The following is a 16,991-nucleotide window of genomic DNA, read 5'->3' on the forward strand; positions in this document are numbered from 1 at the left end:
TCAACCAAGAACTGGACTTCTACTTTGGAGACATCCTGGAGGGTCCTGTCTACCCCAACATGTTGGCAGATTTCTGGATGTTTGCGTCTCTACGCATAGATCCTGAAGGTAGGACCACCATTGTTTCTGAGGTTCGACATGCTCATATCAGCATCACTCCCACCACCATTGCCAACCTAATGAGATGCAATAATTCTGGGGAAACTTTTGATGATAACAGCTTCAACTTGACTACTAATCTCATGTTGAGGACTCTCATGGACAACGACCCCTTCAGTGCCAAGGTTATCAGGATCTGGCATCAACTGCTTGTGGGTAACTTCCATCCTCGGAGGCTTGATGAAAACAGCATCATGGTTGAAGATTTGGAGTTTATTCTCTGTGGTCTTCGAGGGAAGAAGATTAACTTTCCTTTGATGATTTTCAAAGGACTTGTTAAGGCTGTTTCCACCGGTGTCACACGTCAAGGGGCTGTGACCTGTCTTCCTTATGGGAGACTCCTCTCTTACATTTTCCTTAAGAAAGGTGTAGTGAGGAAGATGCACAATTCTGGATCCATAGACATGTTCGAAGCCGAAAGCTTGCCTATGCTGTCCTTGGAGGGTTTATGCCAAAGGATTAATTAGCAAGTGTTTGCCTTAGGTTTTTATGCTTTCTTTTTGTAATCTCTGAAGTTTCTAGATCATGTTCTTTGGATCCTTTTTTGTAATGCATGTACTTCTGTGTTTGAAAAAATATTTTGGTGTTTTCTTTGACTCTTTTCCTTTAATTTATCAACCCATTCTGATTGTAAAGCCATTTTGATCAATGCAACGCATATGTTTTGACACATGCCTGACCATTTTGGCTTTCGTAGTACCCTGAATGTCTACGTTTTTGCAATCTTTACTTCGTACATGCTTGGTTTATATCTCTTCAAATATTTCCCATTTACTCTCAAGATCCTACGATCTTCTGCCAACTCTTCAATTTCGTAAGCATTGTTCGAAAATACCTTTAAGATTCGAAAGGGTCCTTCCCAGTGTGGGGACCATTTACCAAGTGCCTGATTCTTTCGATCTATAGGTAAAATAACTTTCCAAACTAGGTCATTATTAATAAATGTTTTACCTTTCACCTTTTTGTTGTATGCTCTGGACACACTACAACACGGAAGGGCTTTCACAGCGCTTTTTTTGGCCTTTAACAGCGCTTTAAAGCGCTGCCAAAGCCAGCGCTGGCGTAGGCTACGAAAGCGCTTTTAAAAGCGCTCTGGTAGACCCCCCCTTTAAGAGCGCTTTCCTGGAAAAAGCGCTCTGGTAGGACCCCCTATAAGAGCGCTTTCCTGGAAAAAGCGCTCTGGTAGACCCCCCTTTAAGAGCGCTTCTTAGTAAAAGCGCTGGCAAAGACCAGTAAAAAAGCAAAAAAAATTAAAAAATTACGCAGCATACAAAAGCGCTTTTGGAAAAGCGCTCTGGTAGGCCCCCCTATGAGAGCGCTTTTTCCAGACAAAGCGCTCTCATAGGGGGGCCTACCAGAGCGCTTTTCCCAAAGCGCTTTTGTATGCTGCGTAATTTTTTAGTTTTTTTTGCTTTTTTACTGGTCTTTGCCAGCGCTTTTACTAAGAAGCGCTCTAGTATGTGGACCTTTAAGAGAGCTTTTTAGAAGCGCTGTAGTTGCTAAATGAGGTATTTTTATGTGCAGCCTATAATTTAATCCTCCCAGTCGACCTGTAATGTTTTCGACCTGTAATATTTTCGACCTGTAATATATTTTCGACCTGTAATATATTTTCGACTATATTATTTCAGCCATCAGTAAGACAATATATATACTAATATATACCATTATAATATCCAAAATTATATATATACATCATTACAAAATTATATATATACATCATTACAAAATCAACAATATTATAGTTCAAATCTGCATGAAAAATTGCTTAATATAAAATTGACACAATTCCTCTTTGATTTCTTCTAACTTTAGCTTCGAGTACCCAGCAGCACGGAATTCGTCAAGGTACTATAAAACAAAAACATAATATGAATAATATATTTAGGTAAATGTAATAAATTATATGAAATTATCTTAAGTTATAACTTTATACCGTGGGAGGAATCTCTAATTGATTCGCCTGAATGATTTCTTTCATAAACCTCAATACAAAGTATCCGCAGTCTGAACTGTTACGCTGTATCGGACACTACATAGAAAAACAAATAAGATTCTATATAAGTTGTCTTGTTTTACCAAGTAGCATAAATATTATAAGCAAATTTGTGAAAAGTAATGTACCTGCACTTCGATCCAGGTGATGTTGTTTGATTTAGTCCGGGATACCTGTGCGTCCCGTTGACTACGGAATACTTGTATTGATCTAATTAACAAATATATAAAAGCATATGTTTAGATCAATCCCACAAATAAGTAAATATATAAATATACACGAATATATATTTAGAACGATCCCACTTACAAATCAACGATTTCCTTCATGGCCGGATAATTGGTCCATTCACCCTTTACCGAATTCAGATAATACACGACTTCCCTTATCGGGTTGATAGCAAGCAGCAACCAGTGTGCTCTATAAATTAAAACAATAGGTTATATGAAAATATTGCTATACACTAAAGAAACAGAGATTAGATGAATAAAGAATGAGAAACTAACCCTACTGGTCGGGTATTATACGCCCAAAGATGCAGACATTCTGTATTGCCGGTGGACATGAATCTATCGACTAAGCACTGTCTAACAGATTCCGGATCCGAAACAATTTCCATTCCGCTGCAATGGGCGGAAGACACGAACCGGAATCTGTTAGACAATGCAGTCCCGCGCAACACTCTGTCATACAACAACCTTAAATAAAAACATAATAAACATTAGATTCTTTTTATTGAAAAGTGTAAATAAATTATATTGTGGGACTAATTAAATAATATATCGGATGAGTGAATATTACCGGATGTATGATTGCATATTACTGACGCCTAGTTGATCCTGGTCAAAAATCTCTTGCAAGTCGTCAATTGTAATATGTGACTTGAACTCAATACCGAAGACACTTTCATCCATATCGATTTCCCGTAAAGCACCATCCTTCATATCGGACATATCAACCATTGTTGCGAGTGTCGCCCGGTATCGAGGCACAAAAGCACCGCCTTTTCTTGCCGCTTGCTTCGGAGGACCACTGGGTGGTACGCTACGAACCTGCTGCGTCACTTGTTGTGACTCCCGAGCGGATGCCTAAAAATCATATAAGTTAGGTAAAATATAAAATCATGCATATTTTGATTCAGATTATATATTAACACTTTAAATGTACCTCTTTTAGCGATGCAACAGACTCCTCCTCCTGTAAAATCCCTTTACCCTTAATTGCGGGTTTTATAGGAGCAGTCTAAAAATAAAATGTAAAACATAATTAATAAACGGTTTAGAATTGACATTCGAAAACTAAATGATTCATAATCGTTTTCAATTTACCTCATCACTAATGGTAATGAGCTCCGAGGGCCATGCAACAAACGATCCTATTGCATCTCGCAGCAATGTCGTCTCTGAGACCATGTCAGGTACCGGTAGAATCGCATCACGATCTAATACAACATCCACCGATACTTTCAGGTGTCCATCCGGGAGAGGTCTGTGGTGAAGTAAATCTCCCGAAGTGTTGTGCACTTTTCCCTTGCCAACTAGTCGATAATTCGGTTCCGATAAGTATAGTTGGCAAGATGAAATGCCCTAAACCAAAAGTAAATATAAAGTCATTATCATTAATAAAATAGAACAGTTTGTAAGGAAAAAAACTTATAATTACCTCGGGAAATTTCTTTTGATAGTTGATACTAGCCTTATCACTAGTTTCTCTCACCGATGAAGTGTTGCACTTTTCTCTCATATACATATCTTTATCTCTTTGCAATTCAGAGACCTGTGCTTGCAATTCCTGCAACTTTTGCAACACTTCTTCATTGGTAAGATTTGATCTTCTCCTAGAACTCTTATAAAAAGAGGTTGGAGTCACACCATGACCTTACCCCTCACCCGACCGGGATACTCGGGAGCATCTAGTACTCTACTAAGTACGCTCTCCTCACCGGTGGATGCCGATTGCGACAAGGTCTCCTGTAATTCATTTACATTTAAATAATTATTAGTGGAGATAAAAAGTCATTTATATATTAAAAAACATTTGATTTAATTAAAGACACAGTATTATACTTACACATTCAGTATAAACTCTCTGAACATCGGGATCGACAGCGTGATTCTTGCCCACACGAGCTTCCTTCCACAACACATGTACAGGAAGTGAAGCTTCCTCACTTTTAGTCTCCTCCAACTATGCATTGACACAAACGATAAAATCGTCAATTAAAACATGCACATGTAGACAATTAATTAAATCGAATTTCTATTTACTTACAATTTTATCCTCTAAGCGTGCATATCCCAAACGCCCTTTTTTGTATGGATACGCGGGTTTGGATGCTCTCTCCCTATTCTTGGCACTCTTTTTCTGAAAAGCTTCATCTCTTTGCTTTACAAACTCAGCCCAATCTGCTTCATCAATGAAGGTCGCATACTTTGTTGGCCGTCCCGGTGCAACTTCAAGAAATTTTCCATCTTTATCCTTAAGATAGGTGTTTGTCAAAAAACTTTTCCACCCTCTATATCTCTTGTCGGCCAAACTAAGTATGTAGCTTTTACGTTCATCTGGTATCTCAAAAGTCCTCTGCAAAAAGAGTACGCATAGTGTGTTAGTATAAATAATTTAAACAATTTATCGTCAAGATAATAACAACAATTAACCATATATGATATATACCTGAAGCTCTTCCCAAATCGCTTGTTTTTTCTCCTCCAATTCTAAATTTTTCGTCTTCGATTTCCAGGTAGCTATGGAGACTGGAATATGCATACGGACAAGTGTACCAATATAACTTGTCAACTTTGCAGAATTAGGACCAATTGGTTGTTTATCAGAATTCCATTCCAATCGGTATACTAATCCTTGGTCTCTATGTCGTATGATATCCCTCATAATAGTGATGCGTCGTGCAACCTCTTTTGCTTCAGTATCAGGTGGAGCATTTGTATCCGAAGCAACTCTTTCTTGTGAGTTTTCTTGTAAGTTTTCAGGTGGGTTTTCAGGTGGAGCATCTCTATCTGAAGCCATTGAACCTGTATCAAACAAACTAAAGCACATTAGTACACTATTAATAAGCTAACAATCTATACAAGTCAAATGGAAGTCAAACCATGCATGTACAAGTAAATCGGAAACGAAATCGGTACAAATCAAAATAAGCGTAAAAAAAGAAAGTTATCGGAATTGAACGAAATTTACATGGCTATGGTAAAACGTCGCCACGGACTCAAAAACAAAGTCGGTTTTCCGAAATTCAGACCCTAAGCCCGACTTTTGATTACGGGCAGAAGCAAAACCGATAAAAAAATAGTCCCGAAATGTAAAGATAAGTGCATGAGCAGCTCCGGAATCGTCAAAATAGTATAGTTACATGTAAAGAAGTCAACAAGCGGATACATGGTTCAAAAGTTATGTACAAAACGAGAATATGCACCAAATTGAATAAAACAAATTAGTCGGACTATGTATACTATTACCTTTATCACTAACGTCTCTTTCTTTTCTTGGTAGGTTTGTGTACTACGCGTCTCTTAACAATGCGGACGGTTGGATTGATCCAAATACCCTCATTATGATCATTTCTAATACAAGATTCATTCTCATTTTGATCGTTTCTTGTACAAGATTCAATGCCAACACCAATATCACCTTGATCTTCAATTTTTTCATCAACTATTTTGTTAGATAAAAGCACTATAGACCATTTCGTACTTGTCGGATCATTGACATAGAACACTTGTTTAGCTTGAGAGGCTAGAATGAAAGGCTCATCTTTGTACCCTACCCTATTGAGATCCACTTGCAAAAATCCTGACTTATCCATTCGTACGCCACTATTATTTTCAACCCACTTGCAACCAAATACAGGAATCTGAAACTTCGCGTAATCAAACACCAAAATGCGCTCGATAACCCCAAAATATGACAAATTTGCAAATTTCGGATTTAAGTCATTCGCACTTGATATGTGCATAGCTTCAGCTACCAAGGTAACACCACTATTTTGCATAGTACTTTTATCATCCTGTTCTTTGGTATAAAATGTGTATCCATTAATTGCGTATGCGCTATAAGAAAGTACAATTACAGATGGACCATAGGCTAAACATCTCAACCTTTCTGTTACTGAAGCAGGATCTGAACGATACTTTGAATAAATATGATCTCTAAACCACGATATGAAACTTCGATTGTGCTCTCGTACTATCCAGTTCTCATTTCTATTTGGATTTAAATCTCGGAGAACAACTTTGTGCATTTCAACAAACGGCTCAACCTCAATCTCATTGTGCAGAACATACAAGTGCACTTGATCCCGTTCGACCATTGATACTGTCACAACTTTATTTCCAATTAGCCTTTTTCCTTCTTTTTTTTCGACAATATGAGATTTGGGGAGTCCAATTGATTGAACATTTGACAGATATTCAGTACAAAACTCAACCGCTTCTTCAGCAACGTATCGCTCGGCAATACAACCCTCCGGTCGACTTCTGTTTTTCACGTACCCTTTTAATATTTTCATATAACGTTCAGCAGGGTACATCCATCTCATATAAGCTGGTCCGCACAGTTGTGTCTCTTTCACAAGATGAACGACTAGATGAACCATTATGTCAAAAAACGAGGGAGGAAAATACATTTCAAGATCACATAAAGTAACAACTATGTCATTCCAATACATGTCAAAAAACGTGGCAGATATGTTCGTCTTCCTTTCGTCACGGGCCCCAATTCAGTTCTCATCCCCATGTTTACCATGTCATTCCTTATGTTAACGCCATCCTTAGACTTTCCTTGTATATTGAGTAGCGTACCTATAACGCTGTCAAATACATTTTTTTCAATATGCATAACATCCAGGAAATGTCTTACGTACAACGACTTCCAATATGGAAGTTCAAAGAAAATTGACTTCTTCTTCCACCCACCCTTGACAATTGAATGTTCAAAAGGCTTGCCAAACTGAGTGCTCACATCTTTCACCTTTTCAAAAATTTGATCACCTGACAAAAAAGGCGGGGCTGTACGATGTTCGGCCTCTCCATTGAATGCTTTTCTCCACCCACGGTAGTGATGATTAGAATTTAAGAATCTACGATGGCCGAGAAAGACATTCTTCTGACAAAGCGCCAATCGTGTCGTATCGGTTTCATCTTCACAAACAGGACACGCCTTTTGACCCTTGTTGCTGTACCCGGATAGATTTCCGTATGCTGGAAAATCATTAATTGTTCCAAACAACATCGCCCTCAAGTTGAAACTTTCTTTCCTATACCCATCGTAAACCTCCACACCTCTCTCCCACAAAAACTTTAAATCTTCGATTAAGGGTGCCAAGTATACGTCTATGTCATTCCCTGGTTGTTTAGGCCCAGAAATTAGCATAGATAACATCATGTACTTACGCTTCATACATAGCCACGGAGGTAAGTTATAAATCATAAGAATCACAGGCCATGTGCTATGCGAGATACTTTGAATACCATGCGGGTTCATTCCATCAGTAGACAATGACAACCGAAGGTTTCTTGCTTCTTTTCCAAATTCAGGATATTCAGTATCAACTTTACTCCATTGTGGTGAGTCTGCCGGATGTCGCAACTTTCCATCAATAATTCTTTCATCTGCATGCCAAGTCAAGTGTCTTGAATCGGTCTCACTACGATACATGCGTCTAAATCTCGGAATTATAGGAAAATACCATAAGACTTTAGCAGGAGACAACTTTTTCTTATATCGAGGGGCACCACATTTAGGACACTCATTCAACGCTGCATACTCGTTTCGAAACAAAACGCAATCGTTTGGACATGCGTGTATCTTATCATAGCTCATTCCAATAGAAGACAACATCTTTTTGGCTTCATACGTTCGATTGGGAAGAACATTATCCTCTGGTAGCATATCTTTCATAAGGGCTAATAACTCTGTGAAACTTTTATCCGACCATCCATTGTCCGCCTTTAAGTTGTACAACTTTAACACCGCAGACAATCTTGTGAATTTTGAACAACCATCATACAACGGTTTCTCTGCATCGCTTACCAACCTCTCAAACATTTTGGGACAATCCGCTAGATCTTCTTCCAGCGCTTCTGCAATCTCTTCGACACGATCACAATCGTATGTGTCTGTGCAATCGTCGTTTGAAGCATACTTCCTATTACACCTCGACCCAGCATTCCCGGTACTTTTCTCACCATGCATTGTCCAACATGTATAACTTCTATCAATTCCAAACCGTAGTAAATGAGATCCCAACTGATTCCCGTTAACCTTACCCCCGGCATAACAGCAACCCAAGCAAGGACACGGCATTCGAAGCGGGTCTTTGGAGTTCGCAACCGCAAACTCAACAAATTCCCATACCCCTTTCTCGTACTCTTTCGACAATCGGTTTGAATTCATCCATGTCTTATCCATGTCTTAATTAAGCTAAACAACAACGGTCAAACTTCCACTCTTCACAAGTAACCCCTATGGCGAATTCAATTCACAAAGTTAGTAAGTACCTCCTATATTAACTCTCTAAACACATAAAACTAATGTGTTTCTGTCAAAACGCAAAGTATAAACGGAATGAATCCGAAGCAATAAAACGTAACATATATAATCACACAATTTCAGACAAATTCATCATAATACCAGTAATTTGAGAAAGAAATTTACCTCGGATGTTACCGAACTCAAGAAAACGCCAAACGTCGAACTAGGCTGGGAAACGATCAAACTTTCACTATACACAAGTTACCCCTATAGCAAATTCACAAAGTTAGTAACCACCAAGACAAAATCGATTGAACAAAGGAAATCAACAATAGTTTGATGTGTGTACATACTCCTAAATATGTAGTACCAGAGTCAATGATACGAGCTCCAAAGAGATCCAAAGTTATCAATCCAGTCAGACCTATACAAGAAATTCAATTCAATGTATGATTATAATAAGAATGGGTGAATAGCTCATGATGCAGTTAATTAAATACACCACTACTAACACTACTAACACAAGACACACGATGCAGTTAATTAAATACACCACTACTAACACGAAGCTATAAAACTTTTTGCTCAAAAGCAAACCTTATGAATCATCCTTGTCTATATACATTAACTCACTCTTGTTTCATTCTTTACCTTCTCTCTTCCTCATTAATTCAACTCTCATAAGGTATATATTATTACTATTATTATATATTATTTATTATTTAATTTCTCTATGTGCTGTCATTCTCATACTTTACAGTACTTGGCATCCTTGAACAAGCCAATTTATTGTATAATATATACCATCACTCTCAATCTCATACACACACAACATATATATCATAGAGTTATTATATATAAATAAAAGTATATAATATATATTTTATCAAATTCCAAAATCTATATAGCTATGTATGTACTATCCATCTCAAACTTCCAGATATGTATTCATCAAATAGTTCCCTCAATGGAAATAACCTAACATTTTCCTCTAATTCAAGAAATACTCAAGTAAAAAACTCTTGTAGCTGCTGCAAGGCTTCATGTTTCTCCATGACAGTGCCCAACAATTGTATTTGTTAAGAAAAGAGGTAATTCAATTAACAAAATGCTGTGTTTTTGAGTGTAATCTAACAGATTGAGAAACACATACACTTGTTTTATATCTATCTTGCAATTTTCTCTCTTAGAATATATTATTAAACACAACAATCTCATAATGAATCTAAGAGGAAAAGAAAACAACAAAGAACAACAACTGATATTCACAAATACTCACAAACATGAAGCCTTCCAGATATGAAAGCTATGAGAAGTGTGATACCTGGGTGGCGCAAAGCAAGTTGCTACCAGAGGAGAAGAGACGGAGACGAAACGATGGTGGTGGACGGAGGAGAAGAAGTTCGCGCGATGGTGGTGGACGGAGGACCGACGACGGTGAGGGGTGGGGTTTCTGGTTCGCGTGCAGAGAGAAAAAGAAAGAGAGAAAGTGAGAAACAGTAGAAGCGTGTTTTTGGTTTTAATTTTAGTAATAAGGCTACTAAAGCGCTTCTGGAAAGCGCTCTCATAGCCTGGGCTATACCAGCGCTTTTGACAAAAAGCGCTCTCATTAAACACCCCTACCAGAGCGCTTTTGAAAAGCGCTTTCGTTCCCCCCACGTTCCCCCCACCTACCAGAGCGCTTTTGTAAAGCGCTTTCGTACCCCCCCCTACCAGAGCGCTTTTGAAAAGCGCTCTCATAACCCCCCCTACCAGAGCGCTTCTTAAAAGCGCTTTCATACCCCCCCACTATTAGAGCGCTTTTTTAGCGTGTTTTTTAATTTTGTCTTTAGCGAAGCCTATGCCAGCGCTTTTCCTAAAAGCGCTTTCGTAGGGGTGCTGCTAAAAGCCAAATTTGGCGTAGTGACACTCTTTCCTTTTGTCTTTTTATCATTTCCAGCGCTCGAAGTCTGTCTTCATCCAAATCTACCAACTCATTCATCATTAACTCCCAGTATACGTTGGGAGGAATATCTGCTTGTCTTTGTATCCTTACTGATTGCAAATATATCTCGATTGGAAGTACTGCATCATGTCCAAACGTCAACTGGAAAAGAGTTGTGTTTGTAGCTTCTTTTGGAGATGTTTGACAAGCCCAAAGTGCTTGGTCCAAAGTCTTATGCCAATTCTTGGGTGTCTTTCCCACATGTTTTTTAATAAGGCCAATTATTATTTTGTTTGCTGCTTCAACTTGTCCATTTGCTTGAGCATAGTAAGGCGTAGAAGTAAATAACTTGAAACCTATTTCTTTGGCAAAGTCTTGCATTTTTCGTCCAGTAAAGACTGATCCTTGATCAGTTGTTATACTTTCTGGGATTCCAAACCTATATATAATATGTTTCTGAATAAACTCAATCACGGCCTCTTGATCCACATTCTCCAGTGGTATTGCTTCGACCCATTTCGTGAAATAGTCTATTCCTACTAATATGTACCTTTGACCTTTAGACGACTTGGGGTGAATTTCTCCAATCAAATCTAATGCCCATCCCCTAAAAGGCCAAGGTTTCACTATTGTACTTAATTCGTTTGTTGGAGCGTGTTGGATGCCTGCATGTTCTTGGCACTCTTGACACCCTTTCGCAAACTCTATGCAATCTTTTAACATCGAAGGCCAGTACATCCCATAACGAAACAAAAGCCATTTCATTTTGTGCCCTGCTTGATGTGCACCACATGCTCCACTGTGTACGTTCGACAGGGCCAGATATGCTTCTGCTTCACCCAAGCATTTCAATAATACCCCTTCAGGAGTTTTCTTGAACAATTCATTTCCCATCAGGAAATATGACAGGGCTCTATACTTGATTTTCCTATCTGTATCCGTCGAAGGATTTTTTAGATAGTTTATTATTGGACTCCTCCAATCTGTATCTGCCAATGAGTCTATGTTTAATACTTCGAATTCTTCTTTGTTGGCATAACCCAACTGTGAATTCTCTAGGTCACTTGGGGAAAGTTTAGTAGACATTGCTCTCCCTCTTACTTCAATCAATTCCTCTAACTTCTCTTTTGATACTTTGTATCCTGAAGCTAATTGTGCCAAGTCGTTTGCTTCTTGGTTATTTATCCTTGATATGTGTTTTAATTCCACATATTCGAATTTCTTGAGTAGCGTATTTGCTATGACGAAATACATGATCAAATTTTCTTTGATGCACTTGTATTCCTTTGTCAATTGTTTAATGACCAATTCGGAGTCTCTTTTAATTTCGACTCTGGTTACCCCCAATTCTAACAAAGCTTCAAGTCCAGCAATTAATGCTTCGTATTCGGCTTCGTTGTTGGAGCATGATGGACCTTCGATTTTATACTTGAGCTTTGTTGGAATTCCATCAGGAGAAATTATCAACATTCCAACTCCAGTTCCTTCTCTATGCGTTGAACCATCGAAGTATAACTTCCAAGGTTTTAAACCCACATACTGTTGATGACTCTCAACTACTGCATGGTCGACAATGAAGTCTGACACAATTTGACCTTTCATTGCCTTGAGAGGCTGAAATATTAATGAATATTCAGTAAGGGCTAAAGCCCACTTACCAATTCGACTATGTAGTATTGGCTTGGATAACATATGTTTAATAACATCACAATAAGATGAAACATAGACATCAACTGGCTTTATATAATACTTAAGTTTGATACAAGAGAAATACAAGCAAAGGCAGAGCTTTTCTATAGCAGTATATCTAGTCTCTGCATCATTGAGTACTCTACTTAAGTAATAAATGGCTCTTTCGATGCCATTCTCATCTTCTTGCACCAGCATGCTGCCTATTGTTTTATCCGACGCTGAAATGTATAGGCGCATGTGCTTCTTCCCATTTGGGGGAGATAAGATTGGTGGACAAGTCAAGTATTGCTTGATCTGATCAAAAGCTTCTTGATGTTCAGCACGCCATTCAAATTTTCCTTGCTTAAGCCGTAGTAGAGGTGAGAAAGCTTGCGTGCGTCAACTCAAATTAGAGATAAATCTCCTTAAGAAATTTATCTTTCCCAATAATGATTGTAGTTCTTTCTTTGTGGACGGAGACTTGGTTTCCATTATGGCTTTCGTCTTGTTCTGGTTAATTTCTATTCCTTTTTTGTGGACTACGAAACCCAAGAAATCACCTGCGTGCACAAAGAAAGCACATTTGAGGGGGTTCATCTTCAAGCCATGTTTCCTCATTCTTTCGAATGATTGGCTCAAATGATCGAGATGACTCATACCCGAGGTAGATTTTACCACAATGTCATCTATATATACTTGCATGAATGTTTCTATAAAGTCATGGAATATAGAATTCATTGCTCTTTTATAAGTTGCCCCAGCATTTTTTAAACCAAAAGGCATTACAACCCATTCGTAAGTGCCTATTGCCCCTGGGCAACGAAATGCTGTTTTGGATACATCATCCTCTGCAATAAAGATCTGATTGTATCCAGAATATCCATCCAACATGCTCAAATACTCGAAGCCTGCGGCTGAATCTACTAGCATTTCTGCTACAGGCATAGGATATTCGTCTTTAGGAGTGGCTGCATTAAGATCACGAAAGTCTATGCATACTATTAATGAACCATTCTTTTTAATTACAGGTACTATATTAGCAATCCATTCAACATACCTTGTAGTTCGGATAAACTTGCAACGTAGAAGCCTTTCAACCTCTGCTTTAATCTTCGAATGAATCTCTGGCGCGAATCTCCTGGGAGTTTGCTTTACAGGCTTCTTCCCTTCTTTTATTGGTAGTTTCAATTCGACCAAGTCTCTTCCTAGACCAGGCATCTCATCATAATCCCAAGCAAAACAATCTCTGTTTTCTTTCAACATTTTGATGATCGTTGCTTTTAGTTCTGGTTCTAGTTTCGCGCTTATGTATGTTATTCTTTTTTGATCCTTGTCTCCAAGATTTACTTCTTCAAGTGGATCTTGAGCCAACATCTTTATGTTCGACGCCATTGGGTCTTTTTCAAATCCCAAAGGTTCTTCGTCGTAAATTGCATCTAACCTTTGACTCGATTCTTCTCTCACGATCTTTTCGACTTGAACCGGGTCTTCAGAGAATTCGAAAATCATATGTATCTCTAACTCTGTTACTCCTTTTTTGGTTAGAACTGCGTCCATCTTTGCATTTGATAGTTCGGCTTCGAGAGCCGCCTTCCTTTTGTTCTCGGCCACGTAAGCCGAAATCTTTTCGAAGAATGAAGGCTCAGACATTATTAATGTCATCGTCCCAGCCTGTTGGCCGTACTGCTGGATAATTCTCCAATGGCGCTGTATCTGCTGGACCATCCATGATCTCTCTATCCCACTGGAATCCATTTGGGTGTAAAGTTAAATAATACAATGCATTCTTATTTGGGGCATACATCTCTTCTGCAGCATGACAAGGACTTATGTTTGCCAGGTTCCTATCGAAGTTGGTTTTATTCACCTGGTTAACTTCAGCCATATAGTAACTTTGATCTCCTTCGATATTCTCCACTATACCATCTTCCCTCCAAATTGTCACCCTTTGATGCATTGTCGAGGGCACAGCTGCCACCCCATGAATCCATTCCCTACCAAGCAAAAGGTTGTAATTTGCTTTTGCTGGTATAACCATGAACATAGTTGGCCTTGTGACTGAGCCCACTGTCAAATTGACCTGAACGACTCCCAATGTTTGTCCTATCTTGCCTTCGTAGTTAGATAAAACCATGTTATGTGGCCTTATATTAGTATCGAACATACCAATTCTCTTTAGCATGTATTGAGGCATTAGGTTCACCGCTGCTCCCCCATCGACTAGGACTTTATTAATGCCAACATTCTCAATTTTAGCCCTGATATAGAGTGGCTTCAAATGATTTCGCATACCCTCATCAGGCCTTTCGAAGAAAGCGTTCTGTTCTTCAACTGCACCATTATTCAGCACATAATAACACACAGGCCTGTGCTTCGCCATTTCCTCGATATCAGCCTCTTGGCAATCTTCAACTTCAGTCTCCTGATTAAACTCATGAGGGAGTACGGATACAACGTTGCAATTGAGGTTTATAGACGACACTCCATCAGAATCGAAATCATTTGTCATTTTATCCTCTTCTTTCCAGGAATTGGAGCGCATCTTTTCTTCTTCTTCTAAAATGTTTTCAGCTTCGAAGAGCCTGCGTTCCACCGGAGGTTTGTTTGACTTTGCCCCCTGGTGTGGGACTTGGTTGCTACTAGAATCTCCAACTTCTCTTGGTCTGTATTCCTTTTGAGCCTTTTTTATTCTCTGATGCCTTCTCCACTGGGATCGGAACATAGGATTTTTTCCTTTGTAATTTTCCAGTCGATACGCCTCTCGATTTGGTTTTTGAAATTGCTTCCTATATGCCACTGCAGTTCTTCCTCCTTGGTCCCTACTTCGCCATTTATTGTTTCTTGCATTAGCTTGCACCCATCTATCCCTGGGTGCATCTGCAGGGACTTTGAATGTTACCCTTCGAGCTCTGGGGTGTGGGCTATCAGGCCTCTTCGTTGGAGTCCATATGTCGAAACCGTATAGGTTAGGACGCAACCCCTGAGTTTCTCGACCCATGTAGCAGTACACACGTTCGAAAGATCTTGCCAGCATTTCATCATAGACTGCCCCACATCTGGGGCATAGTGCAACTTCAGTGTTCCCTTTGTGGCATCTGACCAAAAATCCTACTAAAGTTTCCTCCATCCTTGGGTACACTTGTAGTAGGGGATTTGGTTCTCTCCCTGGGTGTTCCCATCTTTCGCGTCGAGCCCTTTCGAAGTTAGCTTCGACCCTTCGATTCAGCATAATCGAACACCTTGGACACATCCATTGTTTTCCACCATTACTCTCATGGAAATTCCAAAGGTAGTCTTTGAGGCTTTCACCTTTTGGAGGAGCTTCGATGCCCCCATTTTGCCTCATCAGCCATGTCTCTAATTCGCCAAATTCAGACACTGGACGTCTGGCGTTGACCATGTTAACAACTGCTGGAGGAACTTCAGAGATTTGGATTTTCTGGAGTTTCATTCTGAGGTCTTCAGTGGCCTCACTGTTGTCTCCCTTCGACCCTTCAGGTATCTCTGTTTTGGAAGATTCTTCAACATCAGTATTGAAGACTATATCATTATTTAGGCTCTCAGTAGCCTGCTTTCCATTGAACATTGTTTTGGTTTCCGCAACTTCGACTTCAGATGCCTCCACCATGTTGATATCTTCTAGCTCACAGAGGCTAGCGTCACCAATGTTCATGGGATTGGTATCGACCTTCATATGACTCTTTGTCTTGTCAGCAAACTTCAACCTTCCATCTTTGATAGCATTTTGAATTAGATCCCTGAAAAGAAAACATTGTGAAGTTTTATGGCCTAAAAAACTATGATATTTACAAAAACCTCTTTTCTTCCGTTGTTCCAACGGAGGAATTTTGGAATTTGGAGGCAGTATCATTTGGCCATCTTTTACCAGTAAATCAAATATTTCGTCACACTTGGTAACGTCGAATGTATAAGTTTTCTTAGGGAACCTATCATTCTTATCGTTTTCTACTGGATTTTTTCCATTTGCAGGGTTTAGTAATTTGCAGGCATAAGGTGGCGCTTCTTTCAACTCAGCTAAGTCTATTTCGACTTCTTCAGGATTATACGAGTCATTGAAAGACTCATCATCAGCGTCTTCGGCTTCGACGTACGCTACCCTTTCCTTTTTATAACTTTTATTTGCTCTAAACTTTTCTGCCTTCAAGCGTTCGACCTGTCGAACCCTATCTGCCAACTGGGCCATATCCCTAAGGTATTGGGTATCTAGTTTCTTTCTAATTGAATAATCTAGACCACCCGCAGCCATTTCGACTAGTTCATGCTCTGGGACTGTTGTAAAACACCTTGATTTCAACAGACGGAACCTATTCAAGTAATCATCAATTGGTTCTGTGAACTTTCTTTTAATACTGGCCAATTCTTTCAGACTTATCTTAGTTTGACCTATGTAGAATTGTTCATGGAACAGCCTTTCTAAGTGTGCCCATGCATCTATTGAATTTGGTGGCAGGGTAGTGAACCAAATGAAAGCATTCTTTGTTAGCGAACTAGGGAAATATTTGATCCTTAGATCTTCGTTTCCTGCTAAGTCCCCTGCTTCTGTCAAATATCTAGCAATATGTTCCACCGTTGACTCGTTAGTTTCGCCTGAAAAATTTGTAAATTTGGGTACCTTAGTGCCCCTAGGCAACTCTGTCTGCATGATATAATCTGATATGGGGGATGTATAATTTGGACGTCGAAGTCCAGTACTAAGGCCATTATTGGCCATAACCCTTTCTATCATGGCAGTTA

The 16,991-nt window shown here is 39.2% G+C and overlaps 1 protein-coding gene across 1 annotated transcript; it reads right to left on the reverse strand.

Annotated features, from left to right (window-relative positions):
• Positions 1-1,832: 1,832 nt before the first annotated feature.
• LOC131599375 (uncharacterized) lies at positions 1,833-2,570 on the reverse strand. Its single transcript, XM_058871755.1, has 4 exons — positions 2,465-2,570; positions 2,284-2,365; positions 2,096-2,191; positions 1,833-2,010 (listed from the first exon to the last, which is right to left on the reverse strand). Exons 1-4 carry the CDS (start codon positions 2,482-2,484, stop codon positions 1,906-1,908), a joined length of 303 nt encoding a protein of 100 aa, XP_058727738.1. The 5' UTR covers positions 2,485-2,570; the 3' UTR covers positions 1,833-1,905.
• Positions 2,571-16,991: the final 14,421 nt, after the last annotated feature.

This window comes from Vicia villosa, linkage group LG4 (assembly GCF_029867415.1).
Source record: "Vicia villosa cultivar HV-30 ecotype Madison, WI linkage group LG4, Vvil1.0, whole genome shotgun sequence".
In the NCBI taxonomy this organism is placed as follows: Eukaryota; Viridiplantae; Streptophyta; class Magnoliopsida; order Fabales; family Fabaceae; genus Vicia; species Vicia villosa.

Bases quoted from the DNA above. Each gene is read 5' to 3' on its own strand.
- LOC131599375 (XM_058871755.1), bottom strand. From the start codon at position 2,484: ATGAAGGAAATCGTTGATTT. The intron at 2,192-2,283 runs GTACATTACTTT...TTTTCTATGTAG, and splicing joins TCACCTGGATCGAAGTGCAG to TGTCCGATACAGCGTAACAG. The intron at 2,011-2,095 runs GTATAAAGTTAT...TTTGTTTTATAG, and splicing joins AATTAGAGATTCCTCCCACG to TACCTTGACGAATTCCGTGC.